Source organism: Balaenoptera borealis (genome assembly GCF_965194805.1).
Source record: "Balaenoptera borealis genome assembly, chromosome: 6".
Lineage (NCBI taxonomy): Eukaryota > Metazoa > Chordata > Mammalia > Artiodactyla > Balaenopteridae > Balaenoptera > Balaenoptera borealis.
The window spans coordinates 7,187,478-7,201,869 of record NC_138863.1 but is presented as its reverse complement, the minus strand read 5'-3'; the positions used below and the strand labels follow the sequence as shown (position 1 = coordinate 7,201,869).

General features: G+C 48.5%; 2 protein-coding genes and 1 long non-coding RNA gene across 9 annotated transcripts in view; 1 reads left to right on the top strand and 2 right to left on the bottom strand.

The window, feature by feature from the left end:
- Window positions 1–10,365, bottom strand: part of LOC309630872 (ephexin-1-like) — a 43,797-nt gene extending 33,432 nt beyond the window's left edge. For both annotated transcript variants that reach the window (XM_082396674.1, XM_082396675.1), the window contains exons 1-3: window positions 9,713–10,365; window positions 8,857–8,999; window positions 3,558–3,853 (exon numbers count right to left, since the gene is read on the bottom strand). In XM_082396674.1, coding sequence (XP_082252800.1) covers window positions 3,558–3,853; window positions 8,857–8,999; window positions 9,713–10,362 — 1,089 coding nt within the window. In that variant the 5' untranslated portion in view covers window positions 10,363–10,365. The remainder of the gene's footprint in view (window positions 1–3,557; window positions 3,854–8,856; window positions 9,000–9,712) is intronic.
- Window positions 9,006–14,392, top strand: part of LOC309630874 — a 37,345-nt gene continuing 31,958 nt past the window's right edge. The window contains exons 1-2 of one of the 6 annotated variants that reach the window (XR_014245958.1): window positions 9,006–9,196; window positions 12,719–12,791. This is a non-coding gene — a long non-coding RNA (uncharacterized lncRNA). Of the gene's footprint in view, window positions 9,197–10,166; window positions 10,299–10,407; window positions 10,544–12,718; window positions 12,802–14,392 lie in introns of those variants that run through there. The other 5 variants (XR_014245959.1, XR_014245960.1, XR_014245961.1 and 2 more) reach the window with 5 other exon arrangements.
- Window positions 10,481–14,392, bottom strand: part of LOC309630873 (ephexin-1-like) — a 38,545-nt gene continuing 34,633 nt past the window's right edge. Inside the window, exon 3 of the mRNA XM_082396676.1 lies at window positions 10,481–10,530. Coding sequence (XP_082252802.1) covers window positions 10,518–10,530 — 13 coding nt within the window. The 3' untranslated portion in view covers window positions 10,481–10,517. The remainder of the gene's footprint in view (window positions 10,531–14,392) is intronic.

The window sequence follows — 14,392 nt, the reverse complement described above, 5'->3', positions numbered from 1 at the left end:
CGGCTCTTGGTTGTGGCATTTGGGATTTAGTTCCCTGGCCAGGGATCAAACCCGGGCCCCCGGCATTGAGAGCGTGGAGTCTTAGCCACTGGACCACCACGGAAGTCCCTGCCCCCTTATTTTATGCTATTTGTTTTTTGTGCTTTTTTACTGTTTGCTTTCCTTTTATTACAAGATCCCTGCTTTCTCTGCTTTTGGCTTGTTGTTGGAGAAGGTTTATACCATGTTTTAAGTTCTACTGGGGTTTATCTCTAAGCTTTCCAAATTTTTAAAAATTTATTTCTCTAATTATCAAGGTAAAAAAATAAACAAGCATTCCTCCAGAAGCTAGACACTTTTCCTTATTTTGAGGACTATAAAAAAGGCCCCGTGGTGGTAATATTGCGTGAAAAAAGCCAAATGCGAAATAGCATTGTATAATCCCTTTCATATGAAAGTCAAAGTTAGGGATAGTGTGAGGGAAACAAAAGCAAAAGTAAAAAAATGGGACTATATCAAACTAAAAAGCTTTTGCACAAAGAAGGAAACTATCAACAACACGAAAAGGCCACCTACCGAAAGCGAGAAGATACGTGCAAATGATATATCTGGTAAGGGGTTAATATCTAAAATATACAAAGAACTCACACAAGTCAATATCAAAAAACGAACTCGATTAAAAAAATGGGCAGAGGATCTGAATAGACATTTTTCCAAAGAAGACATACAGATGACCAACGACACATGAAAAGATGCTTAACATCACTAATCATCAGGGAAATGCAAATCAAAACCACAATAAGATATCACTTCTCACCTGTCAGAATGGTTATTATCAAAAAGACAACAAATAATAAGTGCTGGTGAGGGCGTGGAGAAAATGGAACCCTCATGCACTCTTGGTGGGATTGTAAGTTGGTGCAGCCAATATGGAAAACAGTATGGAGATTCCTCAAAAATTAATAATAGAAGTATCATATGATCCAGAAATTCGACTCCTGGGTATTTATTTGAAGAGAATGAAAACACTAAGTCAAAAGATATTTGCACCTCTATGTTCATTGCAGCATTGTTTACAATAGTCAAGATATGGAAACAACCTACATGCCCATCAATAGATGAATGGATAAAGAAGATACGGTGTATATATATACTATGGAATATTACTCATTGATAAAAAAGAATAAAATCTTGCCATTTGAGACAACATGGATGGACCTAGAGGGTATTATGCTAAGTGAAAAAAGTCAGACAGAGAAAGACAAATATTATATTTGCAGGTATAAAAGATTCACTTATATGTGGAATCTAAAAAACAAAAACAAAGGAACAAACATAACAAAACAGAAATAGGTACAGAAAACAAATAGGTGGTTGCCAGAGGGGAGGAGGGTAGGGAAGGAAAGAAATAGGTGAGGGATATTAAGAGGTACAAATTTCCAGTTGCAAAATAAATGAGTCATGGGTATGAAATGTACAGTGTGGGGAATACAGTCAATACCTATGTAATACCTTTGTATGGTGCCATATTGTAACTAGACTTAATCAAAACGTTTAGGTGACCATTTTGAAATGTACAGAAATACCAAATCACTACGTTGTGTAACAGGAGCTAACATAGTGTTGTAGGTCATTTATACTTTAAAAACCAAAAGCAAACTCAGAAAAGGAGATCAGACTGTGGTTACCAGAGGTGGGGCACAGTGGGGTGGGGAAGGGGGATGGGGAGGGGGAATTAAATGAAGGCAGTTAAAAGGTACAAACTTCCAGTTATAAGATGTAATGTACAACATGATAAATATAATTAAGATTGCTGGTATATATATGTTACATATTGGAAGAGAGTAAATCCTGAGTTCTCATCATAAGGAAAAAAAAATTCTCTATTTCTTTAATGTTGTATCTATACAAGATGATGGACGTTCACGAAACTTCTTGTGGCCATCATTTCATGATGCGTGAAAGTCAAATCATTATGCTGTACACCTGAAACTTACACAGTGTTGTGTGTCAGTTATATCTTAATAAAACTGGAAGGAAAAAAAGTCAGGGATGATAAAAAAAAAACCCAAAAAGTTAGGGATGATGGCTCTGTCAGTGGCTCGTGGACAGCTGCCTGTGGGGGGATTTCTCTGTGGCTTCCAGCACCTTCCACATGGTTGCTTCCAGTGGCATTCCTCAGTCCAGTTCCACCTGCCTCTTGGAGATGCCCCCGACCATGCATCTTCACTTCTGGTGGGGTGCGTGGTTCTTTACATCCCCTCACCAGTATCTTTGTGAGAAGCTGGGATAAGCCCCATCAGGATGACTAGACACTACTGACATCAGAAGTTTCATAAAAAAACTGTGGCATCCTTTACAAATCACCGCTTGCAAGTCACACGTGATGTCAGAGGTTAAACCCATCCCTCCTGAGTCTGCGGGGCAGGACACAGGGAACCTCGGTGGCCCTTCAAAAGTCGAGTGCTATCAAGCCTTCTAGAAGAGCAAAGGTATTGTACCAACCGAGGCAGCGTTAGCTAACCCTCGTCGGGAACTAGTCTCAGTCTTGGTCATTATCTGTACACACAATCTGCAGTTTTGCCTTTCTATAGAATCTCGCGCAGGAGAACCAAGAGTTAAAGAAGGACAGAACATCTGGAGTCAGAACTGCAACTAGGAACAAGTTCAAGCATGGCTTGAAGGAACATGTGAGTGGAGGGGAATGGGGGGGTGAGGGCGAGAGGGAGCGTGAGAGGATACAGAGGATGGAATTGGGCTGAACAAGTTAAAAAAAAAATCTCTTCCACTTTTTAACTTTCACGAAGACACACACCTGCAGGGTCACCATTTCTCGCCCCCAGTCTCTCTCCTTGCTGTTGACCAACTTGTCTCTCTGTACCACAGATTTCCCCTCTAATACCCAAACAATCTTGGTTCAACTAAAATGAACACTTAGCTAGACTTCTTAGCTACTCATTTCTATTACTGTTCATGTTTTATTTCTCCTCGCTGGCAACAAACTATTAGGTGACTCCGTGATCTTGCCTCAGCCTAACTGACGGGCAGTCTGCCTGGACCATCGGATGAAGTGGTAGAGACGCAAGTCCCAGATTCCCACACCATTTCAGGAGGGGGCCAAAGGCTTTGATCTTTCAGAGCCCCACCCAAGCTTCAAGCGACTACAAAATGAAGATGTGGGATAAGCCTGTGAGTGAAAAGCAAAGCACAGATGACTAGTCAGTTCACCGTCACAGTGAGTCCAGCAGCACCTACTGCATCAGCGTTCACGCGTACCACGTAAATGCCCCCACGATAACAACTGAAGGTTTAGAGAACGCAATCTTACTATCTGACGAAACAGCAATGTGGAGAACACTCAGTATCGGGGTTGAGCTATCCTAGAAGGTAACTGGGTACTTTTTGTTGCCTGTGAAATAATGTGAATTTTCCTGCATGTTCTGGATGGATGTACCCTGCAAGTAATTCCTCTGGTGAACCAGCCAGGGAGCCTCACCCCGCAGAAGAAGGCTCCCCGACGTTGGTTAAAACACCTGTACGTTCTGATTGGAAGCTCCCACCCTAGGGCAGCCCATTACCTCCTGCAGCCTGATCTCCTCCGGCTGGAGGAGGTCCAGCACCCCGCTGCTCCGAATCTCCGGGAGATCCTGCCAGAGGTTAAATCTCGAGTGCGGGTTACTGAGCAGGCAAATCTGGGGCACAGCCTTCCTCTCCGGTGGGCTTGCCGGCTCCTCCTCCTCCTCTTCATCCTCCTCCGGGATCTCCTCGCTGGCCGGGGACCCATCAACATTGTCTTGTATTTCTGCATCCTGTTGCCTCCTGGTTTCAATTTCTTGGAGAGTTGATTTATCTCGGTATTCCTGATACAGGAGCCCTGAAATTAAATGGAATTGTACTGAAGACATGAAAAAGATTTCAGAGGAAGATCTTTTGGAATCACTAAGTCAAGGCTTTGGACTCCTATCAAGGGCAGATGCTCTGCCTATGAAAATACAAAGAAAGCCAGACCCGCACAGGTCTCAGAAAAGGCTCTATCACTGAACAAACTGCCACTGTCTTCATTTCTTGGGAAGGATCAGCATGCATGAGGTTTTTTTTTTTTTCAACAAAGAATGAAGAAATCCCTGAACAGATTCAAAATCCAGTCACAAAAATACATGCTTTTCACACACATACTTAGCAAACAACAAGAATCCAGAATTTGACGTGTTAATAACCAACGTGTGCAGAGTTGATGGAAATGTCCCAATGATGTTTCAGTATCCCAACAGGATGCTTCTCAAAGCCTAAATGCTTCAATATTAAAACTCCGGTATATTCATTGGTGAAATGGGAATAGTTGTAAATCCTCATTTTGAAGGAAAAAGCCAATATTTCATCAACCTTATGATTCAAAAGGGAAACATTCCTTTTCTGCTTTCACACTTTCAGACTTACTTCCCTGACCTGAAATAAATGCAGTCTAAGTCTCCAAGGACATTTGGGGGTACAGAGGAATCAGCAAAAATGTAGCACCTCGGCCTGAACTGCAGTGGTGGTGGAGGGATGGGGCCATGTGCGTGATTCAGGGACAGTTATAAGGTAGAATACAGGTCCTGGTGATTGGCTGGTGCTGGGTCATGAACGACATCTGGGTGGCCAGTTGGCAAGGGGTTCCGGTGGCCCTGTTCAAGGAGATGAGGAACATAGGAGGAGGATCCGACTGGGGAATGGGGTGGTGGTGAGATCCAGGTGCACCTGAAGGGAATGCAGGTGAAGAGAAGCAGTGGGCAGCTGGACTGGTCTGGAGCCTGGGAAAGCTGTTGGGCCCCTTGATATATCTATCTATAAAACAAAGATGACTTTCCCGGGAAAGTTCTAACAGGGATAAGTGTACCACTTGTAAAGCACTTTCTCATGCAATGCAGTACAAACATTAGCTATTATTCCTTCTTTAATTGTTAAATATATCTAAACAGTACAAAAAAGGAAGGAAAAAAACAGATGATGTTCAAAATTCTGAAAAATGGCTGGATAAATTATATTCATAATTTATAAATAACAGGAACTCAATAAATTACCTTGTGGATTAAATTAGTTGGCTTCCTATGTTCCATAATGCTAAATTATAAAGCATTTATGCTAAGTATAACATTTACTTCAAACAAAAAAAGATCCTGTGATTTTACGTTACAATCCAGTAGATTACAACATGGAGTTAATTTGACAAAGGAATGAAAAAGAAAATCTAAATCTATGCTAAATGCAACCCGGATTGAAGATCTATAAAGACAGAGGTTTAAAGTCACTGCATAAACCGGTTCAGTCATGAGCATAAGATATGATTACTGTTGCCAACATCGAACCAATTAATCTCCTGTGATTCCGATACTGTTTTTACGGAGGTTTAAAGAAACCAGGATTCCACGAGTCGACTTCGATTCACTTTTCAAAGCTTAGCACAGTGTCTCCCACCTAGTAGGTACTCACATATTTGTTGAGTTGAACACCTTTAAAAATGCAGTTTCCAAGCTTCTCAAAAATATCTAACCAATTTGGCATCTTTTTGAAAGTTCAAAAATATGGCTTATGTATGCTACATGGCACATCATGTGTATCATGGGTCAGCATGATGGGTAAATCATGGGTAAATGCTGTCTCCAACATCTCACATGATGATGTGATACATATGCTGAAAAGAGACAAAAATATCAGCATTGTGGGTAGTTGGGTTGAAAATAGTATTTCTGAAATCACATTGTGGCAGACACTGTGGTTGCCTCTCCTCTATCCCCTCACAGCCCTTCTTCCCAGCTGGCAGGGAGGGGTTTTGTTTGGGTGCTGACCTAGTCTGTGCTCAGGGAAGTGGATGAATGCTGACTGATCAAAACCTACCATGATGGTTCCCTTCCCCTTGCCACTGCTGGGTTTAGACATGAGCATGTGACATGACCTGGCCAAGGAGACTAAGGGGACATCTTACATCTTTGAGAAGGGCTTCTCAAAAAGATGCCCCTCCCCAGGAGACACTTGAAGACAAACTGCTCTTTTTTTTTTTTTTTTTTTTTTGGTTTTTACACATGGTTGCTTGAGGATGTGATGCATGGAGCTCTGGCAGCCATCTTGTGATATGAAGCCCAAATGCTGAGAATGGTGGAGGGAAAGGAACTAGGTGATTGCTTGACTTAATGACCAAATGCAGAATTTCCTACCTCATTCCTGGACTCAACTGAGATAGAATACTTTCATTCTTTAAGGTCATTTTTTTGGGGGGGGGGTGCTGGATATTGTATTACACTCAGCCAAAGACTCCCAATACAAGTAATTTTAGCATTTTCTTAAAACTTCATACTTCTTTCCGAAGTCTTCAGAATATGAATTTAAACACGCATTTTCCTGGAGTTACTATGATTACAAAGAGTTATCTGACACACTGTGTAACCATTTTCATGACCTGTTTATTTTTATTAGCCTTACCTGAGGAACTATGTTATCTGATTAAATTTTTGTAGTAGAGATATACTGTTGATATATCATGTTTTTCTATTTTCTCTTTTGTACATTCAGTAAGCAAAATTAATTTTACCTGTAAAAGCTGGCACCTGGTATTATATTCATGCAGAATTAGAAGGCTCAGTTCCCATCTCTCCTAATTAAAATGATCTATATCAGGCTGGCTGTGCTACCCTGCAGAAGGAGGATAAGCTCCTGGAGTCCTTCAAAATCTCACTTTCTGAAGGGAGTAATTTTTTTCTTTGAATCCTTCAGATAGAAACTTCTAAAGGGCAGAGAATTCATTTATTTTCTAGTGAGCACCTTCTATGCACCAAGCATTTGTTAGGTGCCAGAGACAACCACAGCACACACACACACGTGTGCACACACAAACACACACACACAATCACAGGGTCTCAGGGTCTATGATCTTCAGGGCCACCACCAACTCCAATGACAGTTGTATACCACATCATGCATAGTCCTGGCATCATTTTGTTCTTGCCTGGGTGGGAGCCGCTGCAAAATTCAACACAGTGGTCTACAAGATGCCCATATAGTCTTCCCACTTTCCTTCCCCCTTAATTCCACTGTGTCTTTAGGAACGCGTTGTCCTTTCCTGATACCTGGCAAAGAATTCACTTCATTCGTTGAGCTAAAAGCAGCTGGCCTCCTGTAGCAATCTGCTTGGCATAAGCCTCGAGTCTATGATGAAGGATGTGAGAAGAAGGCAGCCTCGGTCCTGTGCTGTCATTCAGCACATCTGTTGAGCACCGACCATGGATCCAGCCCAGGAGCCAGAAACACATAGTCACCATTACACCAGGAGATAGTGGGAGAAAAGCCTCGGAATGTCAGTCTCTACTGTTTCCCAAATGAGGAAACTGAGGGCCAGGATGAGCAGGTACCAGAGCTCAGGGCTCCCCACTCCCAGCTTTGAGCTTATGCCACGGGCTCTCCAGGAAGGAGGTCTCCACACGCCCACACTGCAGAAGGGAGCCTCTCTCTCCGTGAGAGGAGGCACGGATCTCCCCACTCCCACCTCGATTTCCTTCCTAGTCCTGACATCGATCTCAGCCAGAGGATCCCTTTCTAGAGGGTGGAATTCGAGGCTTCCAGCACATGCCAAGGCCGAGGTGGCCCTCCTCGCTATAAAGGGCAATGTGGCAGAGGTGGAAGAAAGGGATTTTCGGGTGTGTTTGTCCTCAGATCAGCCCCTCTCCATTTCCGCCAGCAAACAAAGGGAAAAGCCGCCACCACCATCACCACCCAGCCCGACACGCATGGGGCCCGCTAGGAACAATATCCCTGGAGTCAGCGCTGCTTAACAGCATGCAGTGTGCGCTCCACCCTCAGCTTTGCAAGGGCTCAGCTCCTCCCAGGGTTCAGTCCAGAATAAACCCCGGCCAGGGAAAAGGGAACCTGCCCAAAAGGTCTCCTAAACACGGGTCTCCCGGGGCAATGGAAGCTCCACTTCCATTGGAGACACTTCATGTCCGTCTGAGTGTTTGGGATGGAGAACAATAATGATGAATTTAGGAAAGAAAATTTTCAAGCCAAAATTTTAATTTAATGAATAAACTGCTGCTCTGACAACCCTGAAGAACAGAAAGATTTCTAGGCGGTACCATTCCCGCATAACCCACGTCACCCACCCGTGGCCACCTCTGGTGATGAAGATGAGAACGAGTTTGATGTCATCGGCCATTTTTGACTTTTAAACGCGAGTGCTCGGGTTTTGGGGACGCCTTCTCAATCCACTTTCTGCTTTCACAGAGCTTCAGCTGCAGCTGTGCAGGAGCTGGACACGCGGGCTGTGCCCTGCACTTCCGGCCATGCTCTGGACAGGCAGGTGGGGCCAGGCTTCCCTTCCTAACCCAGGGGCCTCTGGGGCTCCCAGCTTCTCTCTACTTTACCTTTCCTTCCCCTGTGCAACGTCTGCCGCTGCCACCCCTTCCTGAATTGCCCCAGTCAGCCTGACTCTCTCCAGAAGTCCCCTCTGCAGGGTCCCCTCCCTTTCCAGGTCTTCCCCAGGCCCCCGGGGCGGGGATGGCGGGGGACGCATGGAGCCCACCCCCCCCCCCCCCGCATGGCCCATAAGCACCTAACCCCTGGACTTTCTGGCAGAAGACGCAAGAGGACAGAGAGTCCTCCCCAGGAAAGGGCTGGGCAAGCACACCTCTCCAAGAGAGCAGGAAAGAAATGCATTTGCTAAAGCCCAATTATACACGTGGCAGTTTTGCCTCTGGAACCATTTAGAACCAAATATGTCAATAACCTTCCTTGTCAGAAACATTTGTGCAGGGGAAACGCAAGGGCATCCCACAAGCATGGGAGCCCTCAGAGTCCACCAGGAACCCACGTTTCCCCCAGTGATGCCCCGTCGCCGCTGGGGACACCCACCTATTTGTTCGATGAGGTTCCTCCAGGAGTCGGCGGGAATGGGGTGGATCATCTGCAGGGCCTCGGTGAGCGTGGTAGGGCTGTCAGCGAGGGCCGGGCACTCCTCGGGTGTGGCCTCATTTCCCAGGGTGGAGGACGACTCGCTGCCAGAGAGAGAGGAGAGGCAGGAACCGGTTATTTTTAAGCAACGACACACCTCGGCCAGCTCGCGAGAGGCGTCCGCACAGGCGGCCCTGGCCAGATGGACCCTGACCGGGATGTCCAGGCCGAGCGGCCGCCGCCGCTCCGTGCCACGCAGGCCCCACAGGCCCTTTCTGTCACCGCACCAGGGCGCGACCGGGTAATTCATTCCCACACCAGCCCGCCCAAACCTTCATGTTTTCGGAGCTCGCGGGCAGGCGTCGGAAACTTGGCGCGTCCTGCCCGCTTCGCGGCGCCGCCCGGCCGCCCGGACGGGTCCCGCGGCCAGGGGCCCTGCGCTCGCTGCGCACCCTGCGCCGCTCGCTGTCACACGGCCCCCGGCCCCCTTTGGGTAGCGATCCTCCAGTCCCAGGGCCACGCGGCGCGGAGAGGGGCCACCAAACGGGACGCGTGCGCCCAGGGCGCCCGAGAGAGGGCGCGGGAGGCGGCCCGGGGCAGGGACAGGGGTGTCGGCGGTCCGGCTGGGGCGCACCCCCGACCCCAGGCGGCGTGCGGGCACGATGGGGGCCGCGGGAGGAGTGAGGGGCTGCGGGGCCCGCGGGGCGGGGGGCGGGGGAGAGGCGGTTCGGGTAGGCGTCCCCGGCCAGGGACGTAAGCTGGGGCCACAGGCGCGCAGTGGTGGCGCGCAGAGGTTGGGACGGCCGCTCGCCCTCACCTGCCAGGGAGGTGTCCCGCCGCTGAGTCGCGCGCGTCGCTCTCCGAGGTGGAGCTGTCGTGGTCCACGGCGCAGGCGGCGCTGAAGGCTGCGGCCAGCAGCTCCATGGGGGCCGGCAGCCAGGCAGGCTCTGGGGCCGGGTCGGGGACCGCGCTGGGGGCCCGGAGCCAGGCGGGGGGCGACGAGCGGGCTCCGGAGCGGGGTCGCAGCGCGCTCAGCTGGAGCAGGAGCTGCCGCTGCCGCCGCCGCTGCCAAGAGCTCCAGCAGGCGCCCCGGCGCGCGCCTGGAGGCTCCCGGGGTTGCCACGGCAACGGGGGAGGCGGGTGGGGCGCGCGCGGCGGGGGCGAGGCCCGGCGGTAGCTGGGCGGGGGAGCCTGGCCTTGGGCGCGACCCAGGCCCCGCGGGCGCCGACTGCTGCCCGGGACCGCCCGCCTGTTCCGCGCCTCCCTCCTCCGCCGCGGCCCTGCCCGGGCAGGGGAGACGAGGAGGGCAGGATGGGTGGGGGCCGGCAAGCTTCGCCTTCGTCTTCCCGCCCCCTCCTCGCCGTCTGGCCAGATCCCTCCAGCTCGCGGGGCGAACTTGGAAGGTAGGGGCCAGGTGACCCTCTGCCCGGCGCGCCCTCGAACTTCCGCCTTGCCCACCCCGCGCATCCTATGAGGTCCTTCGCAGGGACCCGCCCGGAGACCCCCGCCTCTGTCGCTCCGGGCCCAGCCTCGAGGGACCCTCGAGGATGTCCGCTCCTGACCTGACTATGCAGAGGGGGCCAGCGCGGAAGCCTCTCCCAGACGAGTCTGTCTGCCCCCAGCTACCCCGAGGTCCTGGCAGCACGGGGTGGGTATAGGGGAGGGAGTGGAGGAGAAACAAAGTGCCCCCAAGCCTCCACCCGGTTTCCCTGCCCGGTCACAATGACTTTCGGAATCTGCACCTTTGTGTTAGCTAGTTCAACTCGCTTCCGGATACAGAGAGCAAGCAAAAATGGGAAACTGGAGTCGAGGGGAGTGTGAGTGGTCCCGTGTGACTTGGAAATCTAGAGGGACAACTCCAAAATCCGACTCCAAGTCCAGCAAGAGAACTGGAGCCCTCCGCGGCGGCCTTCTCTGAGGGCAGCCCCTCCGCTCCCCGCTCCCCTGGGCGGTGCCGGGTGCCGGGTGCCGGGACGGCGGCCTGCCTCTGCGGGCCAGAGCCAGTTCCCGCTCTTCGGAGGGTACCTGGGGGGGTGGGTTGTGCAGACCAAAGTGGAAAATCTCGGCATCTTCCCCTGCACAGTCTACCCACGGGGCATTTGTTTAAATTAACAGATTCCTCGTTTTTCGATGCAAATACTCCTGCTGGGAGGGGCTCACTTACTAGTTCGTAGGTTGGCTTTAATGCATTCCTTAGCCAGCCGTCTAGAGCGCGGCAATTGTAAAGGGAGAATTGGAGTGGAAAAGGAGAGAAAGCAGCTTAGGAAGGGGCCTTTTTGCCAAGAGGGGAACTCCCTTTCCCAGACTTCAGCTGGCGACGCCGGCGGTCCGTGTGCATTCCATCGGACTCCAGGAAAAGGTGCTCAGGTTGACGCAAACCAGCTCCTAAAGCTGCCTCTTAGCCCTCGTTCCCCTCGAGGGGCCAGAACGAACAGGTCTGATCTCCTCTTGCCCTTAAGGACTCATAATATTTGCGTGACAACCATCTGGTCTTCTGTCTTTCCAACCCGAGCCACTCCCTTCCTTGACTCATTCTGCGTATCTCCGGGCGGCCCTCTCTTGAGCTCTACATTTTCATCTGTCCACTGGCAGTCTTCACCTGGATGCCTGCTAAACACATCCCCACCACCACCAGCAGCCAGCCAGGAGGCCAGGCAGAACGTGAGGGACAGCCTCAACTGCTCCTGTACCTCCTGTCACCCCACTGAGCCCCCTGGATCCCCAAAAGCTTTCAAAGCTGTCCCCTCCTTGGTATTTAGACCTCTCCTTCTCTCTGTCTATCCTTGTCTCTGTCTCCTTTTTAACCTTTTGTCCCTCCCCTACTTAAAAACCTCTGTTGGAGTCCCATCCCCTGTGGGTGAAGGCCACCTCCTGCCTCTGTAATGGGCTCTTTACCAGGTGTCCCACTCCTTGCCATCTTCCTTGGCTAGAACTGCCCACCTTACCCCCCAGGTCCTCACCGTTACTGGTTGAGGCTCCCTGGAGCATCCCCACCAGGCCCTTAACCCTGTATAACCAGCGGCATTGCCTGGCACTGTAATTCCCTGTGAAGAGGGCCATCTTTACACTAAGACATGGGCTCCTCTAGGGTGGGCACCCTGGTGTCCTAGTCATCTTTCATCGGGGTCCAAGGAGGTGCACTGGCTGGGCGGTCACTGGGACCTGCTGCTTTGCATGGTTTCACCGCCCCTGAAATTTGATGTAACACTAAATGGAAGCTGTCACTTTCACACTTGGTTGCACTGAGGAGAAAAGGCTCATTTTTTTTTTTTAATCAGAAAATATTCAAGTGAATTACATATATTAAGATGAGTATAATAAAACCTTCCAATTGAAAAATAAGCTAAAAATATCCTTCTAATTATAAAATCAGTTTAGAAAGTCACTGCGTTCTGAAGGCATATAACCTTAAGCTAAATTCCCCATGTTCTATTTTCAATCATACTTAGTGCTTATTGGGCAGGCTATTATTAAAATCTCCATTTAACTGACATTTTGCTCTGAATCATTCACAAAATAAAGTATAGGTAAATATTTCAAATATTTATACTTGATTGGTGCTCTATAAGCATTTGTTAAAGAATTAATGATATGTTTTTAAAAAATATTTAGTTATGTTATATATTTTATCTAAAGATTCTTTATTTCTTTCTTTGGGTTATAAAAGGTAAATATTGGAAACAAAGTGGATTCTTATTTATGTAGCAACCTCAGCCTTCAGGCATTCTCATTTATGTTTATAAAATGTTACTTTATTCTGAGGGAGAATTGCTAGAAGCAGAAGGAAGCTTAGAAATGATCTGGTCCGACTCTTATTTTACAGAAAAAGAAGCAGAACCAGAGGGTTAAAATGACAAGCCCAAGATCACAAAGCTGGCTAATGGCAGATTTTGGAAGTATGTGCTAGTAAGTCAAGACTACCTTGTATGGATTAAGGAACTGCAAATTTCTGTTTTCTTATTCTAAATATTTTTAGGGTCACATGGTATGCCACCAGATTATTACAGGTTAAAACACATCTGTATTCTTAAATCTAGTAGGAAAATGACTTTGTAGTGAGAAGGTAATCCTCAAATATACATTTTAAAACTTCTAGAAACAGGTGCTTGATAACTTTTAATTAACTGTAGCTTTTAAATCCATAAACACAGTTTATTTTTGTCACTCTTAAAAGACTTTTTCAGTTGCTTTGAAAATCAACAAATTTAAACCAGAGAGGCAGCACCAGCAGTCAGTCCCCAGGAGGCAACAGGCTTGAGGCTAAATGGACCCCCAAATCCAGGCGAAAGTTAGGAAAAGGGCAAGATGTAGCCTCTCTCACTGCAGGTCCAAGAGAAACCATACTCAGTGGATAAAAAGACTTCCCCACAAGGAGACTCTCCGAACTTAGATTCTTCTGTTGTGTGGTTAGAAGTATTTTACTGGTGAGGTGGAGGGGGAGATCTTTCCTTACTTATTATCAGAAGGATAATTTGTAAATGTGGGATTGTAACACGTTACAGAAATAAGTTTTAAACACAATCAATTTATCCCTGTTCAGTAAAGAATTAATCTTACCCAAAGAGAGGTCTGACCTTTTCCTTGGGCTCCCGGGAGGTGACCTCTAAGCCATTGGAATGTCTGATAAGAGTGTCTTTGCTTACCTGGGGGCTGGGGCCACATCAGATAAGGTGGAGGCTTTGGGCCACGTGACAATAGCTCAGCCTCCAGAGGGGCTGAAGACTGAGGTCAGCCATCTGGGTGGCCAACCAGTTCTAGCTGATGGAGCCCCAATAAAAACTCTGAGCACCCATGCTCAGATGAGCTTCCTGGTTGGCAATATTGTCACACATTGTTACCTGGGAATGTTAGCTCTGTCCACAATTTCATAGGGACGAGACAACTGGAAGTTCCAAGTGGAACTTTTCTGGATTCTGTCCTATGCATCTCTACCCTTGTCTCATTTAAAACTGTAGCCTTTCACTGTAATAAGCCATAACCATCAGTAACAGCTCTGAGTCCTTCTCATGAATTTTTGAACTGAGGGCAGTCTTGTGGGTTGTACCCTAACTTTGCAAGCCTTGAATCTGGTTTAGAGTACAGTGACCACGTTCCTCTTACAGCCTTCCTTTCCTTGGTATCTTTTTCTCTCTGTCAGTCTGCCCCGTACGCCGCTGCCAGGTTAGTTTCCCTCAAGCACGTCTGTTTCCGCACATCTGTTGTTTTCAGTGACTCCCCAGTACCTTGCTGGCACTTCATTGCTAATGGAGTTAATGTGCAGCCTGGACTCGGGCTGCCCGTTTGGGAGCTGGGTCACCCCTGAGAGCTCCCATGGCCCTGCCTTTGCTCTGTTAGCTCTGCCCTGTTATCACCCACTTGCATGGTTTCTCTTCCCAGTGACCTGAGATTTGGGGGTGGGGCAGCTCTGAAGATGTCATTTATTTCTGCATCCCCAGCATCCAGCCCAGCCAGGAGGCATCGGGAAATAGTCAGTGAATAAGTAAATATGGGGAAGTTG